This window comes from Eulemur rufifrons, chromosome 4, assembly GCF_041146395.1.
Source record: "Eulemur rufifrons isolate Redbay chromosome 4, OSU_ERuf_1, whole genome shotgun sequence".
NCBI classification, from domain to species: domain Eukaryota; kingdom Metazoa; phylum Chordata; class Mammalia; order Primates; family Lemuridae; genus Eulemur; species Eulemur rufifrons.
This window is the reverse complement of record NC_090986.1, coordinates 78,224,799-78,247,147: the sequence shown is the minus strand read 5'-3', so window position 1 is coordinate 78,247,147 and position 22,349 is coordinate 78,224,799. Positions and strand designations below refer to the sequence as shown.

Here is a 22,349-nt window from a genome sequence, read left to right as displayed (position 1 = left end):
CCAAGTAGACTAAGGTAACCCCGTCCCTAAACGCCCGTGGGGAAGGGGAAGCTGGGCTGTCTCTGGGTCAAGTTGGAGGTTGTGGTGAGCTATGATGATGCCACTGCACTATAGCCTGGGCAACAGTGAGACCCTGTCTCCAAAAAAAAAAAAAAGAAAGAAAAGAAAAAAAGAAATAGTCCTTTGTTAGGCATGTGTCTTATCTCAGTTTATGGCTTGTCTTTGCACTTTTCCTTCTGGTATCTTTTGCTGGACTTAATTTGTTCATTTTATGGTTGAATTTAGCAATCTTTTCTTTATAGTTAATGCTTTTTATATCTTAAGAAACTTCTTTTTCTTTAGAAGTCATAAGGATATGTGTCTGTTTTCTTCTAAAATTTCAATGTTTTCCTTTATCTTTAGGTTTTTAATTAAGTTGGAAATTCTTTTTATGTTTAGCGTAAGTTGGGAATCAAATTTACTTTCTTCCTTATGGAAGGAATTGTCCCTGCACCATTTATGGAATAATGTATCCTTTCCTCAGTGATATGTCAGAGACCAAGTAGCCATGTATGTGCAACAGTCTCTGGGATTTCTCTTTCATTCCATTGTTGAAGCTTTCTGTCTTGATACCAATGCTCTGCTGTGTTCTTTACTACCATAGCTTTGTAATTAATAAGCCTTGGTACCTGGAGGGACAAGTTTTCCTCCATTTGTTCTTCAAAAATTTGTCTACTCCTGGACCTTTGTGTTCTGTCATATACATTTTAGATAAAGTTATCTATTTTCTTGAAAAGCCCTGATAAGAGTTTGGTTAGAATTACATTTATAGATCAGTTTGGGGAGAACTGATATCTATGAATATTGTCTCTTTGAATCTACCAATATGGCATATCTCTCCATTTATTAGGCCTTTTTTAAAGCCTTGGAATAAAGTTTTCAAGTTTTCTTCTGAAGGGCCTTGTTCAACTTTTTGGGGGCTTAGTCCTACATGCCCTACCTTTTTGATACTCTAAGTAGTATGTTTTTTAAAATCACATTTTCTAATTGTTTCTCGTGTTTAAAAATGCAATTTAGCCTTTATTGTATATTGATCTCATTTTCGGCAACCTTCCTAAACTTTCTTATTAATTTGAATAACTTATCTATAGAATTTAAAAAGTTTTTAACCAGATAGGAACTCCTGCTGAAAATAATGACAGCTTTATTCTTTCTTTCCAATCCATGTGTCTTTTGCCTCTTTTCCTCGTCCTCCTCCACTTACTGGAGCCCCCTGTGCAGTCTTGTGCAGATGCTGTGTATGGGTGGTACTTGTCTTGATCCTGGTTTTTAAAGGAAATATTTCTAATGTTTTACCATAAAGATGTTTAATACAGGTTTGGTGGAGATGTCAGGAAAAGGAAATTCTTTCCTATTTCCAGTTTGCTGAGGGTTTTTTTAATCATTAACGGATATTGTATTTTATCAGATTTTTTCCTGTATCTTTTGAGGTATTGGATTGTTTGTTTCCTTTAATCTGTTAATGTAGTGAAAATTAATGTGAAACATTAGACCACCTTTGCATTCCAGGATTAAATGACCTTGGTCCCAAATTATTGTTACTTCTTAATATAGAGCTGGTTTCAGTTTGCTAATCTTTTGTATATCGATGATTTTTGCACTTATGTTTATGACAGAGGGATTGGCTTATAATTTTTTCTTTGCCCTATTCTGTGTTAGTGTTCATATTAAGTATATACCATTTCATAAAATGAGTTAAGAGTTTCTTCTTTTTCTATTCTCTGCAAGTGTTTTTTTTATAACATTGTAATCATCTGTTCCTTAAAACTTTGTCACAATTCATCTACAGCGGTCCCCAACCTTTTTGGCACCAGGGACTGGTTTCACGGAAGATAATTTTCCACTGACCTTGTGGGGGTGGCAGCGGGGTGGGGGTGGAGCTCAGGCATTGAGGCACTGCCAGTCTCCCTGGGGTTGGGGACCGCAGATCTATAAAACCATTTAGGGTCTGTTATTTTCTCTGTTTGAAGATGTTTTAAATGAACGATTCTTTAATAGTCATAGGAGTCTTTGGGCCTTCTTTTTGTCTTAAATAAGCTTTGCTAAGTTGTAATTTTCTAGAAATTTATCCATTTAATCCATGTTCTTAAGTTTATTGGCATAAAGTTATTTATAGTATTCTTTTATCCTTCAAATCCTGCTAAATCTATAATTATGTCCTTTTTCATTCCTAATACTGTTTTCTCATTTTTTCTCTATTAATCTTGGCAGAAGTTTGTCTGCCTTATTAGTATAGTTGTCTCTCAGTATCCGAGGGGGATTGGTTCCTGCACGCCCCCCGCCCCCCACTGTGGATACCAAAATACACGGCTGCTCAAGTCCCTGATGTAAAATGGCATACTATTTGCACATCATCCCATATACTTTAAATCATCTCTAGATTACTTATAATACCTAATACAATGTAAATGCTATGTAAGTGACTGTTCTTTCTACTGTATTGTTTAGGGAATAATGATAAAGAAAAAGTCTGTACATGTTCAGTACAGATGTAATTTTTTAGAAAGTATTTTCAATTTGTGGGTGCTTGAATTCATGGATGCAGAACTCATAGATATGGAGGACTGAATGTATTTTCAAAGAGCTAATGCTACCTTTGTTTATCCTCTCTGTCATTTGTTTTAGTTGATTAGTTTCTGCTTTTATTATTACTCTCCCCTTCTCTGCCCTTATTTTTTCCCCCTGGTTTCTTAAGGTGGACACTTGGCTGATTAACCTTCAGTCATATTTAACATGTGCAGTTAAATTTTAATACTATAAATATTAAATTACATGATGCAATGCTTTAGCTATGTTTTATGATTTTAATACAAAATATTTTTAAGGTTGCTAATTTCCATTGTAATTTCTTCCTTGACTAAGGACTTGTTTAGAACCATAGTTTGGAATTTTAAACCTTTGCAGGGAGTTACTTATCTTTTTGTTCTTGATATCTAATTAATTGGTCTATCTGGTATTGATCCTTTACAGTTTGTTAATATTTATTTTATGACCTCTTGTGTTGTCAGTGTTTTTCAAATGTTCCATCTGTACTTGAGTAGACTGTCTATTTTCTAATCGTTGGGTCTGGAGTTTCATACTAGTCTGACAGCCTTTTAATTGTATTGTTTAGATCTTTAACATAACTAATTTTTTTGACCTAGAAAAAATTGAGAGGTATAAGTCGTCTACTAGGATGATGGATATATCATTTCTCCCTTAGTTTTATCCATTTTTGCTTTCATATTTTGGTAATATTTTATTAGTTGCATAAAAGCCTACAGTTATTATATCTTCCTAATGAACTATTCCTTTCTTCCTCATTTGTTATCCTCTCAATCTTCATATGCTTCCTCTTTTAAATTTTTTTTTCTGGTAATTTTGCAACCCCACCTACATTATTAATCACCAAATATAGGCAATTGATTTTTGAGAGAACCTGACATTTTTTGTGTAGTTTGTCCATTAGCTGCTACACCAAAATGTTTGCTGCTCTAGTTATCTTTCTCACCAATTATTTATAAAACAGTAAATAATAGAAATTAGGGCTTATTACTTTATATATTTTCTTCTTATTTAATCCTGTCTAGTGATCTGTGAAGTAGATACATAGTGGATAGATAGGTCCACATTGTATAGACACTGAGACTTAGGATAAATATTTTGCCAAAGATCACACAATAGTAATGGGGGGATCAGTAGATCTATTAGTTTCACATCAGAACTTCTTAAAGTTCTGTCAGGGTTGATCAAATCAGTGTTATGACATTGTATTTCCTGTTGCAGTTTTTTCTAGATAATTCCTTAATATATTAGGAAATGGCCTATACTTCTGACAATATATCTCACGAAATTACAGATCCATATCCATTTTTTGTATTATTTTTAGAACAGTAAAGTTCTAGTGCAAAAGTAGCTTTAGAACTGTTCAGTTCTGCGTCATTGTAAGATTTAGTTTGTTGCCTTAGTTTGTGAAAGTCAGCCCAAGGCTAAAATTGCTTAAGTTCTATTTCCAAGGAGACATATAGACTTGTAATAAATCTCTTGTCATTCTGTTTCAGGAGATGTGAATAAAGATAGAAGGTAAACATTACAGTACAATTAAAATTAGATTAGCTTTGGCAGGTGTACGTTGTTTTTGAACTTTTCTTATTTTCAGCTTTAATGCTTTTCAGTTATGTCTAGACAAGAGTATTGAACAGGGAGATAGAGACGGATCTGACCCCACCACCATGAGCAGATGACCTTAGACTAGTCAATGAATTTTTCTAAGATTTTTCTGCTCCTTTATAAAAAAATTAAATATTTGGAAGTTAAAAATTAATTATGCCCCCATCCCTACCTGAAAAATTTTAGTCAATTTAATAATGTATGCAAACTGTAGAACATGATATTATTGGAATTTTTTTTTTTTTTTTTTTAAGAGACAGAGTCTCATTTTTTTCACCCAGGTGGGAGTGTAGTGGTGCAATTAATCACAGCTTACTGCAGCCTCCAACTGCTGGGCTTAAGCAATCCTCCTGCTCCAGCCTTCTGAGTAGCTGGGACTATAGGCACACACCACCATGCCCAGCTAACTTTTTAATTTTTTGTAGAGATAGGTTCTCACTTTGTTGCCCAGGCTGGTCTTGAACTCCTGGGCTCGAGCAACCCTCCCACCTTAGCCTTCGGAAATGCTGGGATTACAGGTGTGAGCCACTGCACCCAGCTGGAATATTTTTAGAAAAAATGGAAGTTAAATCTCTATCACACATTAAGATGTTTAATGTTGGCCGGGCGCGGTGGCTCACGCCTGTAATCCTAGCACTCTGGGAGGCCGAGGCGGGTGGATTGTTTGAACTCAGGAGTTCAAGACCAGCCTGAGCAAGAGCGAGATCCCGTCTCTACTAAAAATAGAAAGAAATTATCTGGCCAACTAAAATATATATAGAAAAAAATTAGCCGGGCATGGTGGCGCATGCCGGTAGTCCCAGCTACTCGGGAGGCTGAGGCAGTAGGATCGCTTAAGCCCAGGAGTTTGAGGTTGCTGTGAGCTAGGCTGACGCCACGGCACTCACTCTAGCCAGGGCAACAAAGCGACACTCTGTCTCGAAAAAAAAGAAAAAAAAAAAAAAAAAAAAAAGATGTTTAATGTTGAGCCCTGTAAAACTCAAAGCCATATGGCCTCTGTTTCTTTGAGCCATTGGTGGGTCTGTGATAACATATAAGCATTTCTAAAGGTTCTTTTATCTCAGATCGTCTTATTTAGTCTGTTAGAAAACACCACTCAAAATCAAGTAAGTGAAAAGCAATATTTCCCATGGATTTAGGCCTGACATTTCGTCTCTTTAGGCCTAGACAATATTTCATTATATTGATTATGTGCCATCTGTATTACTGGTTATATCAAAACAGGTTAGTTGAGACATGCCGCGATCTGGTTGTTTTTCCATCATAGGCACGTGCGGAGATTTAGTGCCGTGACACACAGCTTGGGGCGGGCATGATCAGCTGGGAAATCAGAGCTGCTGAGTCTTGGCCTGGGCAGCTCGGTGCTTGGCTTTATCCTCTGAAGTATTTTCTTGTTTTGGATGACCACGTCCCAACAAGTTTTCTGTCATTAGACTCTGCATGTTCCCAGAGGACAGCAAGGGTAGGAGTTCTTTGCTTCAAGAGGAATTGAATCATTACCATCATAAGGATTTGTACAACAGAATATCTTAACTTTTAATATTTATGTAGCTTCTACCATAATATTAATACATTTTCCCAATAGTCATAAATAAGACAAGATAGTTTATCACAGGGACTTGGCTCTGTAGGAATTTGGTGCTGAACTTTTAACATAACATTATTTAAGTTGTACTAGTAAGATTGTGAAATGAGAGAAAATTTCTGGCAAGTTTATGAGGTTACATGCTTACAAGTTAAGCTCATGGCAAAATATTCAGAGAATTTAAGTGATACCAAGTTTGCTAAAGCATTTGCATTTTTTGACATTATTTCTAAAATCTTCCCAAAATGTTATGCTGTCTTGGTATAATAGAACAGCTATTATTATTTTAATGTTCGCATTCCCATGTATGGTCAATAAACACTGCACCTTTTGCTTCTCCCAAGAATACAGTCAACAACTTCCTCCCTTTGGTTAGGCAGCATAGCATAGGCTGTGGACAGTGTTTGGCTCATATGAAGCACTCAGTAAGTTAGTTGTTAATAGGGTGACAATATGATCTATTGTCCCAGCCAAAATACTTTTAAGCAGGAAGGAGGTGCTGTTACTAACCATACCAAGACAGCAGTCCTAACCTAAGACTGCCCACCTGCATGTGTGTTCACCCAAACTATGACAACATTTGGAAGGTCAGATGTGCTGGATGCAGGGACCTGAATTTCTTCCATTTAGTTAATATGTGTCACAAGTTGACTGGCTAATTTTTACCTCATTGCATCTTCACACTAATTTTGTTGCACAGGTATTCTTATCCTCATTTTACAAATGAGAAAACAGGATACCATGAGACTTCCTTGAAGTCACAAAGCAACAAAGCAATGAGTAGTAATAGAAAACAGAAGACACCCTGACCTCAGACCCACTCCTCTGTCTTCACACAGTGCTACCTCCTTATGGAGAGTTTTTCTGCTTGTAAAATTAGAAAGACTTAATTTTGCTTATGTTGCTCATTGTGATGATTATGTTTTTCTACGTCAGGGCATCCCAAACTTTACCATGCATAAAATCACCTGAGCGACTAGTTAAGATTCTGATCTAGTGGCTGTGAGGTGGGTCCAAGATTTTGTATTTCCCAGAAGCTCCCTGGTGATGCTTGTGCTGCTGGTCTCTACTTGCTTTGGGCTTTGTGTAGTTGGGTAATTATCATTCTTGACAATTCATATTTAGACACAAAAATTGTAATTTTGAGCAAGAAACCAGACTTTACCTTCTTGACATAAGAAGGAGGTCATTTTTATAGTCTTTCATTTTCCCTTTTTGGCCATATTGTGTTCTGGCATTTAAAAAAAAAATAATAAACGAGCCCTAGGAGTTAGCTCTGTACTCTGTACTCTGCCTAATTAATACTCCCTGGCCATAAGGAAAAGCAGGTAATGTGCTCTCTTTTGTGTGCTCCATCCACTTGCATCAGTTAGAAATGGCCGCTCTGAGGAAGGCGGCGGAGACCTGGCCGGGGCAGAGGGCGTGGCGGGAGGCCCTGCAGCAGTTAGCAGAACATCTGGGGCGCCGCGCTGGCCTGGGAGAGGCCGTGCCCAGGGGGAACAGAGAAGAGCCGTTCTAAAGAAAGTGGGTACAAATAGGGGACTGGAGAGAAGCTTAAAGATCAGCGAGAATGGTACAGCTGTATTTATGCCTTTATTTCTCTAAGAAGTGTTTTTAGAGGAATTTTTTCTTTTATTAGTGAAAGTTTACCAAATCATTTCCCAACCAGTGCCCTATGGATTAAATCACCTGATCATGAAAGATGTACAGAGTAGGGAGGCAGGCATGTAGCAGTTAAATGGGCTTCTATATGCTAGAAGGGAGGACTATTCATAACTTAATGTGCTGATTTGAGCTGGGAACCCCCAGGAAAGGTGTTTACCTACGTGAATCTCCCGGGCAGAAGTGACCTGCTTGACTGCTGTAATCTTGTACCATGAGGCAGGGCCTGTCTCCCGCAACACAGGCACAGGGGGCCAGCAGCAGCCAGCGAAGGCCAAGTTTCCCGCTTAACTGCATTCGGTAGGTGCAAAATTACGAGTGTATGACGAGGTTCTCATACTTAATTTAGCTACTTAACCCAGCTTTTAACGACACATCTTAAACCTCTTCAGGAAAAGATATACAATACACTGTTGGTGGAACATTTTGAAAAGTAGGAAAAGTTTTTTTTTTTTTTCTGTTTTTTTTTTTTTAAATAAGAAGTGGAAAATTCACTCTGTATCTCAGACAAAATATATACCACATAGAGATTTGTGGTTCTCTATCTAAAACTGGGATTGGATGTTTTAGAATTTAGAATTTCCTAGATTTTTAGAAAATTAAAATGATTTATATATTGTCAAAAGACAAAATTATAAAAAATTTGTAATAGTAGATTTATAGATCTAATTGGCTTTTATCTGCAATTCATGAATAGGGGCTGCCTCCATTCTACAAAATAGAATGAGGACTCCCATGGGCAACGGCAGAACAGTAGGTTTCATGGTGGGGAAAAGGAAACAGAACAATAGAAAAAAGAAGCTGATTGGTCTAATGTCAGCTTCTAATGTCAGATTACTCCTGCTTGCTTTTCTATAAGGGTTAAAGCAGAGGGGACTTCCATATTACACTGACTCAGGTGGACCGGAATCTCTTATTTTGAGGAGAAACTGTTCTGTTTCAGAATCTACCTATTTCTCTAAAGCTTCAGTTTGATTATGTGGCATTTAGCATGAGTGACTCCATTTTGGTTTGGTTTTATCTGTGCAGGAGCTCAGTCCAAAGAAATGGCTTCCCATAATTTTTGTTTAACAATATACTGTAGATTTTGAATTTTAAAAAAGCAAACAAACCTAGTGGGTTCTGGCAGAGTATCCTATAGTCAATTGCATTCATATTTCTGTACATTCACAAAGTGGGATAAATGTTTTTAAAAGACAAATGCTTTGCAACCTCACATTTGTCCAGGTCAGGTTTTGCCATTTAATATGCTTTTCAGTCAAATTTATGAAAAGCTTGCAGTCTTCAGACCTGTCTGGATCATGGAATTCCAGATAAGGGATCTAGAACTGAAAGCAATTAGAATAAGGCACATCATTGAGTTTTCCTCTCCGCCGTTAAATTTAGTTTGGCCTAAAGCTGCCTCCTTGCATATTTTAAGTTAGGCCCAAAGATTTGTCCATACATAGTGAACTGTAACCTGAGTGGATGTGTAAACAGACCGTAACCTACCCTCGTACCAAATCAGAGTTTCAGCCAGTCGCAGGCGGCCAACTGTTCAAACTGTGTTCAAATGAGACAAACACTGAGCTGTAACCAGTCCAGCTGTTTCTGTACCTCACTTCCCTGTTCTTTACGTCACTTTCCTTTTTCTATCCATCAATATTACCCGACCATGCGGCAGCCTAGGAGTCACTCGGTACCTATTCTGGTTTGAGGGGGCGCTGACCAATTCATGAATCATTCTTTGCTCAGTTAAACTCTGTTAAATTTAATTTGTTTAAAGTTTTTCTTTTAATACTTCTTAGCCCCCTGGAAAACCCAGAGCTAAATTTATGGCCCAGCTGTGAAAATTGTATGGAATTACAGGACACATGTTTTTCTGTGCCTGACCTCATTTTATTTTCCTGCTTTCATTTTTTCTTATCTCTGACTTCCTCATCTTTTAACTATATGCTAATTGCATATTAAATACATAATTATATTCCCTGAGTTTTTTTTATTACCACTACTGATCCTTTTTGGAGGGGAACTTGGAGTATCAGTAAAACAAATTTTGCATGGGGGTACTTTGGCCATCAAGCGGCAGCACACCTTAATTGCAGGATTGAATTTTGAAGGATAAAGAAATTGAAAATGAATCAATAAGCCTAAAGTTGCACAACTGCAACATGCATCACAAACTCTTCACCTCCTTGTGATACAGGTGTCAGAACTGTCATCCTTTTTAGGGCAGAGGATGATGTTTTGTCCTCTCTGACTCAGGGCTGGCCGCATCCCCATGGAACCTCCTGGCAACTCTTCCACCTGTTCTGACTGAGCCAGTCCTTTCCCCTGTCACCTGTACTTCCCTTCCTGCCCTTACAGGAGCCCACCCAAAGCCCCTGTTTTCTCTTCTTTTTTCTGCATCTTTAGTTTTTGTCCCCTCTGTGAGTCTTTCCCATGAGCAGTTTTTCCCTAAACCTGCTTAAGCATTTCCCAGCTCCTCAGTCTACTGCCAGAAGCAGGTGAGGGCTGTCCATGCTCATGTCTGCCTGTCACCTCCCGCTCAGCTCCACCCTGCTCAGGCCTTGCTCTTACACCAGCTCTTACTTGGGGGCCTCCCGACTGGGCTTTTTCGTAATCCACTCCTGCCTTCCTCCTCTCTCGTATCTTCACTGTGGCCAAAGGAATCCTTCTAGAACACAAATCTGACTGTGCGACGTCCTTGCTTAAAGCTGCCCAGTGGCTCACTGCAGAGGTGGCCTGGGGGTGGAGCGAGGACCGGGGCTTGGCTGGAAGGTGCCTCCTCCTTCCCTGCCCTCCGCTCCTTCCCTGCCCTCCGCTCCTTCCCTCTGCCCCAGCAGCCCTGGTCTTTCTGCCCTTTGCACGTGCAGTGTCCTCTGCACGAAATGCTCCTTCTCCCTCCCACCCTCGCTCTCTTGTCCAGTCAACGCCTGCTCATTGTGCAAATCTCACTTCTGCAGTATTTCCCCAGTGGAGCCTTTCAGGCTCACGGCTCTCGGGCCACCCTACACGCCTTTCCTTGCCAGCGCTCAGCACAGTTAGAATGCCAGCTGGGAAGCTCTTGGGGGCAGGCATCCTGTCTGTTCGCCACCGGTGTCCCTCATGCCTGACGCACGGTGCTCACTCGTGGTAGTCTTATGTTTGTTAGTTAAACAAGAAAATGTCATCCTTCCATATATACTTTACTTGTGAAAGTAAAACTGTTAAAACTAGCATGAATCCTGTCAACATAAGATAAAACATACAGCAAGGCTTAAAGAAACCTGAACGTTTTGACACACGCTATTGGCAGATAGGACGTAACTGAATCTTGACTTTCAAAAATCCTGTTTGAGGAAATTTTTCCTTCCGACAAGATGGGTGCCCCTAACGTCAGAAAGCCTCAGGCCTTTGACCTGTCCCAGTCCATGTCTTAACTCTTTAAAATCGTTTCTTCTGCCTGGTTTGCAGTTTTGTTCTGTTTGGGTGTTTTGTTTGTTTTAAATGGCCAAATGGAAAGAGAAGAGGAGAGCTGCGGGTTTGCTGTCTGAGCAGTCATCAAGTCCCACCCTCGTCCTTCTGCGGAGCGTCTGCCCTGCCGGGCCAGGCGCCATTCTGGGCGCTGGGGGTGTCCGTGGTGGTGGCGCAGTCCCTCTCCAGCAGACAGCGTGTTCTTCTTCACAGGTGGTTAGTTTATGTCACTGTACCACTGAGTAACCCACCACTGGTCTTTATGTAATGCGTTTCTCTTTAGAGAGGCTTTCAGCTTAATTAGATGGTAAGCAGAGTTGTATAAAGTGGTAGCTTTCTTCAATAAACATCAGTATTAATGATTTTAAAGCAGAGTAAACTTGAGCAAAGTACTTTCAACTACACTATTAGTTTATTTTTAAGAGGATCTGTATATTATAGGATTAGGTCTAATTAGTCTCACGGAGAAAGCCTTAAATTATATAGGGACATCAAACTGAGTGTCCAAGCTCTGCCATTCTTTCAGGTTGGAAAATGAAAGAATCTGCAATTCGTTATCATGCCTACTCTTTAGGATGTGAATTCAGTTTTAATACTGCCTGGCACCATGAATTATAATTTATTTTTTGACATTTTAATCTTTTAGTCCTGTCATCAGTTACGTGCACTTACAAATCGAGAGCACTTGAACAGACAGTCACTGGTAACTAAGGAACAGAAAAATTATTCCCGTTAAGGTTTTAAATAGATTTTTAAAGATCAGTGCCAATATCTTAGTTGTATATAATCCTGTAATTTCCTGTACAAACCCTTATTTGACTGTTAGTGCTTTTTGACATTAAATGAATTGTCTTCATTCGTGTTCTTGTCAACTAAAATATTGAAAAGTTATTTTAAAACTATAATGAAATTCTATTGTTCTTTTTTCCCTTTGATGTTATTTTTAAATTTTCTGACTCATAAGTATACATAGTACAATGGCTTATTAATATATACTCACATACATATTCTTTTGTTTTATCAAGCCACTGCCAAAAAATATGGTGTCTCGTCTTTGTGAATCTAAAAAGGTTTGTGCTGCAGCTGATATGCAGCTTCAGGTATGTATGTATTAATACTTTTGTTGTGAAGTTTTCCAGAGTCATTATCCCAAATAAATATATAACTTGAAATTCTTGCCAATGATACCTATTTATTATAATAACTATGCTGCTAAAACATCTTTCATCTGAGTTCAAAGAACTTGACCAAAATTGACTCATTCAACCTTCACACTGCCTTTATGAAGTAGATGTTAAATACAATTATTTTCCATTTTTAGTTGGGAAAATCAAAGCTTAGAAAAGTTACATGACTTCTAAATCACACATTGCAGCAGCCAAGTTAGGGCTCAAACCCAATTACACATATATTTATTCATGTTGTGTCTTTTAAAAAAAAAATTGTGTTTTTAGATGGGACGTTTAAATCGTAATTGCCGTTAGTTTTGGATAATATTCAAAACCAATTTCCGAGGTTTCCAGATGAAGCCTAGAAACATTTTGTGAACCATCTGGCTGCCAGGTCTGCATGATACCAGATGTTTAGATATTTGTAATTACTGAGATTGTTTATGGAATTCTTACTCTTCGTCAGATCTTGAGAGTTATATAAACATAGCCTAAACACTCATCTTTCATCTTAGGCAATATTCACTTTATAATGATCCAGTTACCTATTTAAGAGTGTAACCACTATTTAATTGCTTTATGGTTTTGTAAAATTCAGTCCCTAGAAAGTAATGAATGAGCTCTGTTTTTGTTGTACCTTAAATATATATTTCAGTGAAGAAAATCCATTATGTAGACAAAACCATAAATTTACATTTGATTTACATTATTCAGTGTCTATTCATATCAACATAATTTAAAAAAGGACTTCTGAATTTTTTAATATTAACATTACTTGGCAAAGTCTTTTGATTTGCTGGTATCTTTAGTAGAAGGCCTGCCTTTTAAAAGTCTGTGTTATAGCTTTCTTCTTGAACAGTTTTTCCAATGATTTTCTTTTAAAATGAAAAACCAGCCTTTCCCTCCTCGCCCTCTAAAAAGAATAACCCCCAGAGAAAGAGAGAGAGACAGAGAAAGAAATTCCTGACAGAAGGCTGCCTGTGCCCACCTTTCATATTATATTTGTGCAGGGGAGACAAATAGGATAGAAAGGAAGTGAATTGATTCAGCATTCTAAGGGGGGGGGAGGTATAAGCAGTTTTTTAAAAATTGTGAATTTTAATTTTTATTATTTGTTTTCAAAATAGGATCCTTACTTTGGAGGTGGGCTCTAAGGTTCTTGGTCCCAGGAATGCATGACTCCCTGGGTAGGAAAATAGGCTTGTGGCTTTAGAATTGTTTAGTTTATCAGTGAATAAGCATGAAATAAATGCATATTTAATTTATTTTGCTCCATTTTAATAATTCAGAAGAAGTCATTCTATGTTTATATCTTTTGTAAAAGGCATAATTGAAGAAATGAAACTCCTGAATTCTGATTTGTTTACACACTGGGGCAAAAACCCTACCGCAGTTGAGGTTAGAATTTAAGAGTTTCAATTCCCAATAATTTACTCTGTTAGAATATAGACAGGACATGAATGAATAATTTTGGCTTCTCGGTTATCTTTGTGTATTGTTACTCATTATAGAATAGAGAATTGAAAGAGCTATATTTAGCTATATGTTTAGATTACCAGTTAGAGGAAAGCAATATTTATATCTAGAGGATGTCTGTATTTTTCTAGGGAAGCTTTAAACTTAACTTTATAATTTAGAACCATAATTCTATATCTAGGTGAAGCCAGAAGCTAGAGGTCATTTAAATTTTTGCTTTTATCCAAACTAATCCTCACTTCTTTCAAGCCAACAGCTGCACATTCTCTATAAATTCCATTTCTGGATCAGAAGGATACGTATCAGAAGCATCGCTGCATGTCAGAATTTTTTCTTTAAAATGAAGCATTTTCTACTTTCTTGCATCAGGTGAACTCTACACATGTGAAGTCAAATGTTCGAGTCAATATTCAAAACAACATCGGAGTCAAATGTTGCAGTGAAACCGTGCTTTATCTTTAGATTTTCTATGCAAAATTTAGTTTTCAGTGCTTCATAAACAGATTTCATATTCAAATTTTCCTTAATGTTTCTCCTCCTACTGTGTTTCAATGGTCTATATCCTCTATTCAGAGGTACATGATGCTTCTCCCCTGGTCACCTAGTTGAGCCAGAATTGCCCCAATACAGCATATGTTTCCTTTGCGCTTCCTGACACCAGGTGTTGGGGTCTAGCTCCAAACTCGGAACAGCTGCATCAGAATTCTTTCTAACGTCTGTACTCGCCAGATGCTGGATTGCTAATCCTCACCCTCACCCAACCTATTTAAATTTTCTTTCACCTTTTATCACGAAAGTAGGATTCTGACCATTTCATTTCTCTCATTTAAGATATATCAGGATTCCAGGAAGAAAGCAAACAGGACTTGTTAGATCCAGGGCATCACAAGTTGTAACTCTTTATTTTTTCATATTTCTAACTACATTATATTGGCAAAATTCCACAAAGTTAATTTGCTCCATTGTATGTAAAGAATACTTTATGGATACGGTTCAAAATTCTTTAATATGCTTAATCATGAAAAGGTTGAGAGCATTGCTTTTAATCTTTAACATGATCTTAAATGTGGTATGAAATACCTCTCAAACCATCTAAGTTTATTTTTGTGAATGTTTTCAACCATGATTTATAACCATTATTCTGGTGCACTTAAAGCGCCTTTGGTCTACCACATCTGAGCTGTGAGGATGGGCTACCAAAACTAAATGGATGTTTTCCTCCATCTAGGTCTTTTATGCCACTCTGGATCAAATCTACCATGGGAAGCATCCCCTGAGGAGGTCAACCACTGACATTCTCAAGGAAACACAGGAGAAGTTTTATGGCTTACCCTATGTTCCAAATACCGTGAGTCTAGCACTTTGATTCTGTTGTGTGCGGTGGAACGGTTCTGCGGGTGTTTCTGTAGGTTGTGATCACCTTCCCCTTGGAGGACAGAAATCCCCACGTTTATGTTGAAGCCTCCCATGGGGCAAATGCTAGAAACTGCCTGGCTCATTTAACGTCTCCAACCACCTACTTACATGTCCTTATTTCCTTCTTCTCACAGTGTTTTTCTAGATTCCTAGGAAAGGGGGGATTAAAAAGGCCATTGGAGTTAGTCTGTGTTCTCCTTTTCAGTTATTTTTCTATAATGTGATAAATAGTGGTATAAAATGAATGTGATTATCAATCCTGAATCATTTTCATTGCAAAGAGAATTAACATTTATTGAGTGCCTCATATTGTGCCAGGGATTGTAGTAGATTCTTTACATATCTTACCTCATTTAGTACACCATCAGCATAGAGAGCAGGAGTATTGTTACCATTTATTGAGTTCTAGGTGCCAGACTCTAATTGCTTTGCAAAAAGATCTGTCATTTAGCTCTCAAAAAAACCTTATAAATTAGGTAATAGCCCTATATCTGGGGCTTATATTGAGGCTCATACACATTATGTGTCTTATCTAAGATCATTTAGGTAGTTAAGTGATTGTGTTGGGATTCAAATCCAACCTCCAGCTTTTTTCATTACTCCAAGGTTCTTTCTTCACAACTCATAATTTAAAATTCACCATTTTGATGGTATAAAATTTGTTTAAAGCTAAAATGAAAGAGTTATTTTAGGAAAGCAGTTACTGGGACTGAAGGATGTATTGATATTTGCCCATTTTTCTTGTTCAGAACAAACACTAACAGAATGAAACGAGGGCGTCTTTCTTGTGAATGGTGTTCACTCCACATTTAGGTTTTGCCTCTGTGTCCAGCAACAAACCGTCATATCACAGTGGCACAGTGTTTACATTGGTTAAAAGTGACATATCAGTTATCCCAGTTTACCTGAGGTAGGGGAGAGGCGGGTTTGTATAATCTTTATACATCAGATGCCTGAACATCTCTCTAGTAGGCGTGTGCTGCAGGCTTCCTGGGGACGTGGGCATCCCATGTGCTGCCGTGCGCTGGAGGGCGTCGGCTCAGAAAGGCTGCTGCTCCTGGAGGCCGGTTTCCACTAAGACTTATTTCTATTAAGTCTAATTATCTAGTAATAGAAATGATATGTATGTTTCACATTAAATGTAATTTTCTATCTGTGGCATACCCTGTTGTTAGGACATAAAAAAACAGCTGAAAATTGTGCTAAATTTAGTCAGACACACCAAAGAGCAAACATGCTTGTATTTGTTATTTAGCATAAAGGAAACTATTTCCACATCCCAATTTATATATTTATACATTAATTCACTTTTATTACTTATATTGTTATAGATAATTATAAATTATGTTTAATAATTGATATATTTATGATGCATATTTTATATGTTAGATTTTTATTAATTACGTGCTGCACACATTTTAGGTGATAGGATATAGCAGTGAATAAAACAGACCCAAATCCTTGCCCTCACAGAGTCTGTGTTGGAAATGGCTTGTTTTCAGATGTGTATTAATCATTAACTGATTAATCATTATGTCTGGCTGTTCTGCCAAGCATCTCATTATTAAGCAAAATATTTCTTGAGCCCATCAAGTTGCTTTGCATTGTGAGCACATGGACTGAACACAAAGCTGAGCAGACAGAGATGTTCCGGAGCATATTGCAGCTGGCACAGAGGATATGTTGGGAGCCCAGGTTTTAATTGCCAGGGGGAGACTTCTTCCCTGAAACATCCATGAGAAAAAGAGGTGCCTTCCATGTTTTCACTGGGCTCCTGCGTTTTCCTCACCCTTGCTGCTGTGGTGACCTGCACCTATTTGTTTTGCATCAGCAAGTGGTCCTAGAGCCATCCCCGCATAGGCAGGGAAACAAGGTGGCTGGGCAGAATAGAAGAGTGGTTTAGAGGCTCCCGTCAGCCTCAGACAGACCTGGGCATTTGGTGCTTGCTAGATTGGGAAGTGGTGATAAAAGAGGAATGGGGATGACACCCACTGTCTTAATAAAACAGGCCATCTGTGGGGATAGGGATGGCATTCACTGCAATGTGGCATACAGGAGGAGTGTGTGCTGGATGGGGCGAGGGGTACAAGGATGATGAGTTTTGTTTGTCGTGCCTATAGAATATCCAAGTGGAGATGAACAGCGTTGTGTCAATGGGTCTGAAGCCTCGAAAACAGCAAGGTGGGAGCTCTGTAGATCTGGGAGTCCTTAGTCCAGAGAGAGTACTGTAAGCTGTGGCAATGAACAGCATGGAGCAGGGAGGGGGCTGGGCAAGATGAGGGCCCGTCTAGGAGATGACCCTGAGGGTGGACAGGAGCATCTATCAAAGGGCACAAACTAGGTCAGCCAGTGTGGTTGATATGATTTTCTCATTCGAACGACGTTTTTTTCAAGTACTAGCGAGAACCAACAATGTAAGCATTATTTTCTTTTCTGTTTCTACTACTATTACAATCACAACGGTATAATGCTCTACTCTATTCTATTATTTTAGTGTTACATTGGCTGTATGGTGGCTTGAAATGTCATTTATAGAGCATTTGTTTTGGATGTGTGTTCTGAGTTCCCAAATAACAGACTAATAAATGAACTCTTAGCATATAACTTATGTGTAATTTGAGGGCTTTCCAGGTTGAAATTGCTTGATTTTTAGAGCAGATTCTTAAGCTGACGTTGCTGTTGCCATGATTATATGTGCAGGAAAGTAACCACTGATTTGCCAGCTGGGAGATGGAGGGCAACCAGTGGTAAACCCAGTTGTTTGCACAGTGTGCTCATCCCAGATCAACTTTCAAACAGAAACCATGTGGAAAGATGGGAATAGGAAGATGAAATGAATCCAATGGAAGAGTGCAGAGAGATTTTCAGAGTAATGTTATATTTACTTTGCTATATGGAGTTTTGTTTTATATTTTAATAGTTCCCAAAAGAAGAAAAATAAAAACACCCACCATGAGAAAATGGCCTTCCTATACACAATTTGGGTGTTAAGGCTGTGATTTATTACTACTGGAGTTTATTTTCTTTCCTACTCACTTGATAGTCAATTTTTAAGACTGTCTTTGTTAAAAAAAACGTAAGTGGGAGTATCTAAAGAGAGACTGCATGAAAATAGCAGACATCTGAGCATTCAAGCATGTTAAAATTGCTTTTATATTTTTAATTTTAAATGTATATCTTAAAGCTTTTCAAGGGCAACTTCACAATTTTAGTTCAATTGTTAATGCAAAAATGCGTCACTGCTTATTGACCTCACGTAGCATCAGGTATAAAACGATTTTATTTTAAAAGCTTTAATTTTAGAATAACTTAAGACATGAAGATAAGAAATAATTACCTATTAAATGATTTCTGTCATCTAGATTAAAATGGCAGTCAGATTTTTTCCAATTAGGTATGTTTAAAGTCAGGCTGGTGAGAGAAACTGTGATCATGTGGGGAGTCTCTCTGTAGACATCTTAGGGCGGCTGGGACCTTCGCTGTTCTTATCTCACACGTGCTCGGCTGTTGGTGTAAAGTAATGGCATAGGAGTCTCTTATTTTAATGTGTAAAACAAATACTGTCTATTAAACAATAGGACTGGAGCCCCAGAGTGGTTAAAAGTTCAATTCTCTGTCTCTCTCCAGATAGTATTCAACTTAAATTATTTGGTAAAAAATGCTTATTCCTCCTATTTAATTTTTCTCCCTGGGGAAGAAGTTATGTTTCCTCCTATTCTTGTGCCCCAGCTCTCCTGCAAATGGAAAGTCTCTTCTGTGAGGTGAAGGTACTTCCCCGGTTGAGCTAGCTTTGAGTACTTGATGTTGCTAAGCAAACCTTAGATTAAAGAAAGCAATATTTATTTTTGTTTTTATCTTAAATACAAAGACCATATGGTGCATATCTAGAAACACCTAAGTGGTTAATTGCATGTTAAATTCCTTTCCTCTTTGGCTGCATAAACAACTGAGAAAATATTTACCTTCTCTGTCATGCTAGGTTTATTTATGACTTTGTAACTAAAACACAGAAGTGCTATAAATTGAAACTTTAATCTCATGATTGACTCATTTTCTAAAAATTTATATGGTTTCAGTTTGTGGGACAGCTGCAACTCTAGATTTCACTGATTTAAAACATGAGGAAATTATGACTACCCGGGTTGTTTTTATAATATAGTCCTTTGAGCCAAATCACCAGCTTTCATTTTTGAATAATGCCGTACTTTTTTGTTGTTGTTGCCTGCAATTCGACATAGGCCCAATACAATAAATTAAAAGTCCAGGATATTAGAAGTTTTTCTTTACCAGGTAAACTGTTGTGTCTTAAGTGACACACATGTGTCTTTTAGATTTAGGCTATTTACCTTTCAGGGAGCTTTTCCCCGGTGAGTCTCCAAGGTACATAACATGCTCATCCACAAGGAATGTGAGCAGGACACAGGGACCTCTCGATTATTCCATTATTCGTGGAGGATTATTCATGGAGCGTGGGCTACCCAGAGGGCTCATTATAATGCCTTGTCACCAACAGGGACTCCAAGGGCAACATTAGCAATATAGGGAAGGTTCCAGTTGAGTGTTACTAATTTTAAATTCTAATTATATTTTGAGTAAGTAATATATGCACATGCTTAAAAGTTCATAAGGTGTCAGAGGGCTTACAGTGTAAAATCTCGCTCCTACTCTGGTTTCCCAGCCCTCAGTCCCTTTCCCTGGAGGCAGCCTGTGTTACTGTTTCTCGCACACTGATTTGAAGATAGCATTACCTCTGTCAAACATAAAGACACAAAATTTGCAGTTCTCAGTAACTTCCTTTTCTTGTTGTTCTTCCTGCCTTTTCTCCCAGATAGGCCAACTCTAGACTGGAATTACAGTCCTTCCCCTAAGTGTCATCGAATCTGCTTTACCTCTCTAAATCCACACAGTGTTAGCAAGACCTTTCCTGGATACAAATTTGACCATGACACCCCTCCCCTTAAAACCCTTCCATGGCTTCCGTTGCTCTTAAGCTAAAGGACGAAGCCCTTTGCCCACCCACGGGTTCCTGCGTGGTCTGGTCACTCCAGCTTCCTCCTGCTGGACACACCCTGTGTTCTTGGTGCTTGTTCCCTCTGCCGGGAGCACTCTCTTTCCTGCTCACTTTGCCTCAGCTCCAACTGTCACTTCTGCAGACCTGGCCAATCTCTTATGCAATCTCAAAGCACTAGGCTCCTTCCCTTCATACGGGTCATCCCAGTTTATAATTTCCTGCTGTCATTTGATTAATATCTATCTTCCCAACTGGGTGAAATTCACAGAAGAGCAAGGCCCATTTTTCCAGGGCCCTGAACAGATATTTACCATGGCAGGTACCCAATAAATATTCATTGAAGATTTTTTTTTTTTATCTTTTTGAAGCATAACGTACACAAAGAACACAAATTCTAGGATACAGTTCCATGAATTTTTAGAAATATATTTACCTGTGTAGCCACCACCCAGATCAGGATATACAGCATTTCTAGTAGCCGAGAACATCCTTGTCACCTCCTGTCAGTCAATGTACCTTCCCTACAAAGGCAACCGCTAGTTTTGCCTGTTTTGAGCTTCCCATAAATGCGTCATACAGATATATGCTTTGGTGTCTTGCTGCTTTTATACAGCATGTCAGTGAGAGTCATTCATTTTCATTGCTTTCTAGTATTCTACTCCTAGTATGCCACAGCTTACCTATTGCACTGTTGTTGGACATCTCAGATATTTCCAGTTTGGGGTTATTATGAATAAAGTTCCTGTGCATATTCTTGTATATGTCTTTTAGTGGACATAAACATTAATTTTGTTGCATGAAACAGAGTGTATTTCTGTTTAGTTTTAGTGTAGCTATTGTCAAACAGTGTTTCAAAGTGGTTGCCATGAGTAACATTCCAGTTGGCAGTGTTTGGGAGTGCGATTTGCTTCAAGTCTTCTCCAGTAGTTGTTATTGTCAATCCTTTTAATTTCATCCCTGAGCACAGAGCATCATCTCATTGTGGTTTTAATTTGCATCTTTTTCATAACTAGTGATGCTGGACATTTCTCCACATGTTTACAGGGCACTGGAATGTCTCTTTTGTGTAATGATTTTTGCTGCAATCTGGGTGAAATAGGAAGCTGTTGGAGGGTTTCCAGCAAAGGACTGACAGATGGAATGTGAGGTACAAGAGAGATGAGTTGAGAGTTTTGCAGGGGTTTCGGCCTGTGCAGCCCAAAGGATGGCGTTGCCATTCAGATGGACAAGACTGTGGAAAATGTAGGTCCTTAAGGGAGATCAGGAGATAAGTTTTGGACACACTAAGTTTGAGACATCTGTTAGACAAACAAGAGAAAATGTCATGTAGGCAGTTGGATGTATAAAAGTTCAAAGGAGCCGTCTGTGATACCAAGAAGTTATTCACACACACAGAGTGTAAAAAAGCCAAGGAACTGGGTGAGATCACCCCCAAGAGTGAGTATAAATGGAAAAGGTCTGTTGAAAAGATGAGCCTTGGGGCACGCCAGCATTTAGAGGGCTAAACAAAGAGGAGGAAACAAAAAAGGCAAATGAGAGGGAAAAAACAGTGAGGTAGGAGGTAAAAAGAGAAGGTGGTAGGTATCCTAGAAAACAAGTGAATTAAGTGTTTCAAGGAGGAGTGAGTGATTGTATCAAAGCTACCTTTAGATCAGGTGAGCTGAGAATTAGCCGTTGGATTTAGCAAGGGAAGGTCGTTGGTGACCTGGATAAGAACGGTTTCAGTGGAGCGCTTGGTGGGACAGGCTGAATGGGAGGGTTTCAAGAGAACCTGGAGGGAGAAGAATTGGGGACAGTGAGTGTAGGCAACTCCGGTGTGTTGCCTACAACACAAGAGCAAGAGGGAAATTGGGCATGGAAGAGGTTCAGGTGAGGTAAAGTGAGGGTTTGGTTGTCTTGATTTTGCTTGATTGACTGATTTCATTTTGATTTTTAATGAGAGGAATAACAACATGTGGAGGCAAAACGGGAAGGATCTACTAAGACTGGAAAGCCGGTGATGCAGGAGAGAGAGGGGAAAATTGCTGGAGTAGGTGAGATGGGATCTTTTGTGCCGGGAGAGGTGTTAGCCCAGCTGCAGCCACACCATCTCTGCAGTGCGTGAGCAGAGACGCAGGCGGCAGGGAGATGCAGCTGTGAAGTGCCCTTCGCCCGGCTTTGCTTGGTGAAGTAAGAAGCAGCATCACCAGCTGAGACTGCACATGGGATGGTGGTCGTGGCGTTTGCGGAGCGAGGAGCAGGTGCGCAGTGGTCGTGTGGGAGGCGGGAGAGGCAGTAGAGCAGAGGCGTGGCAGCGCTAAGGGCTCCCGAGAGGTTAGTGCAGCTAATATGGAACGAGCCGGCATTGACCAGGGCCATGGCTTTGCCAGGTGAGTACAGTGATGCAACAGGAGGCTGTGGACCTGAG

The 22,349-nt window shown here is 39.0% G+C and overlaps 1 protein-coding gene across 1 annotated transcript in view; it reads left to right on the top strand.

Annotated features, from left to right (window-relative positions):
* MIPEP (mitochondrial intermediate peptidase) overlaps positions 1–22,349 on the top strand; it is a 114,784-nt gene that overhangs the window by 48,871 nt on the left and 43,564 nt on the right. Inside the window, exons 15-16 of the mRNA XM_069467420.1 lie at positions 11,896–11,970; positions 14,744–14,863. Of these exons, the coding sequence (XP_069323521.1) occupies positions 11,896–11,970; positions 14,744–14,863 (195 nt within the window). The remainder of the gene's footprint in view (positions 1–11,895; positions 11,971–14,743; positions 14,864–22,349) is intronic.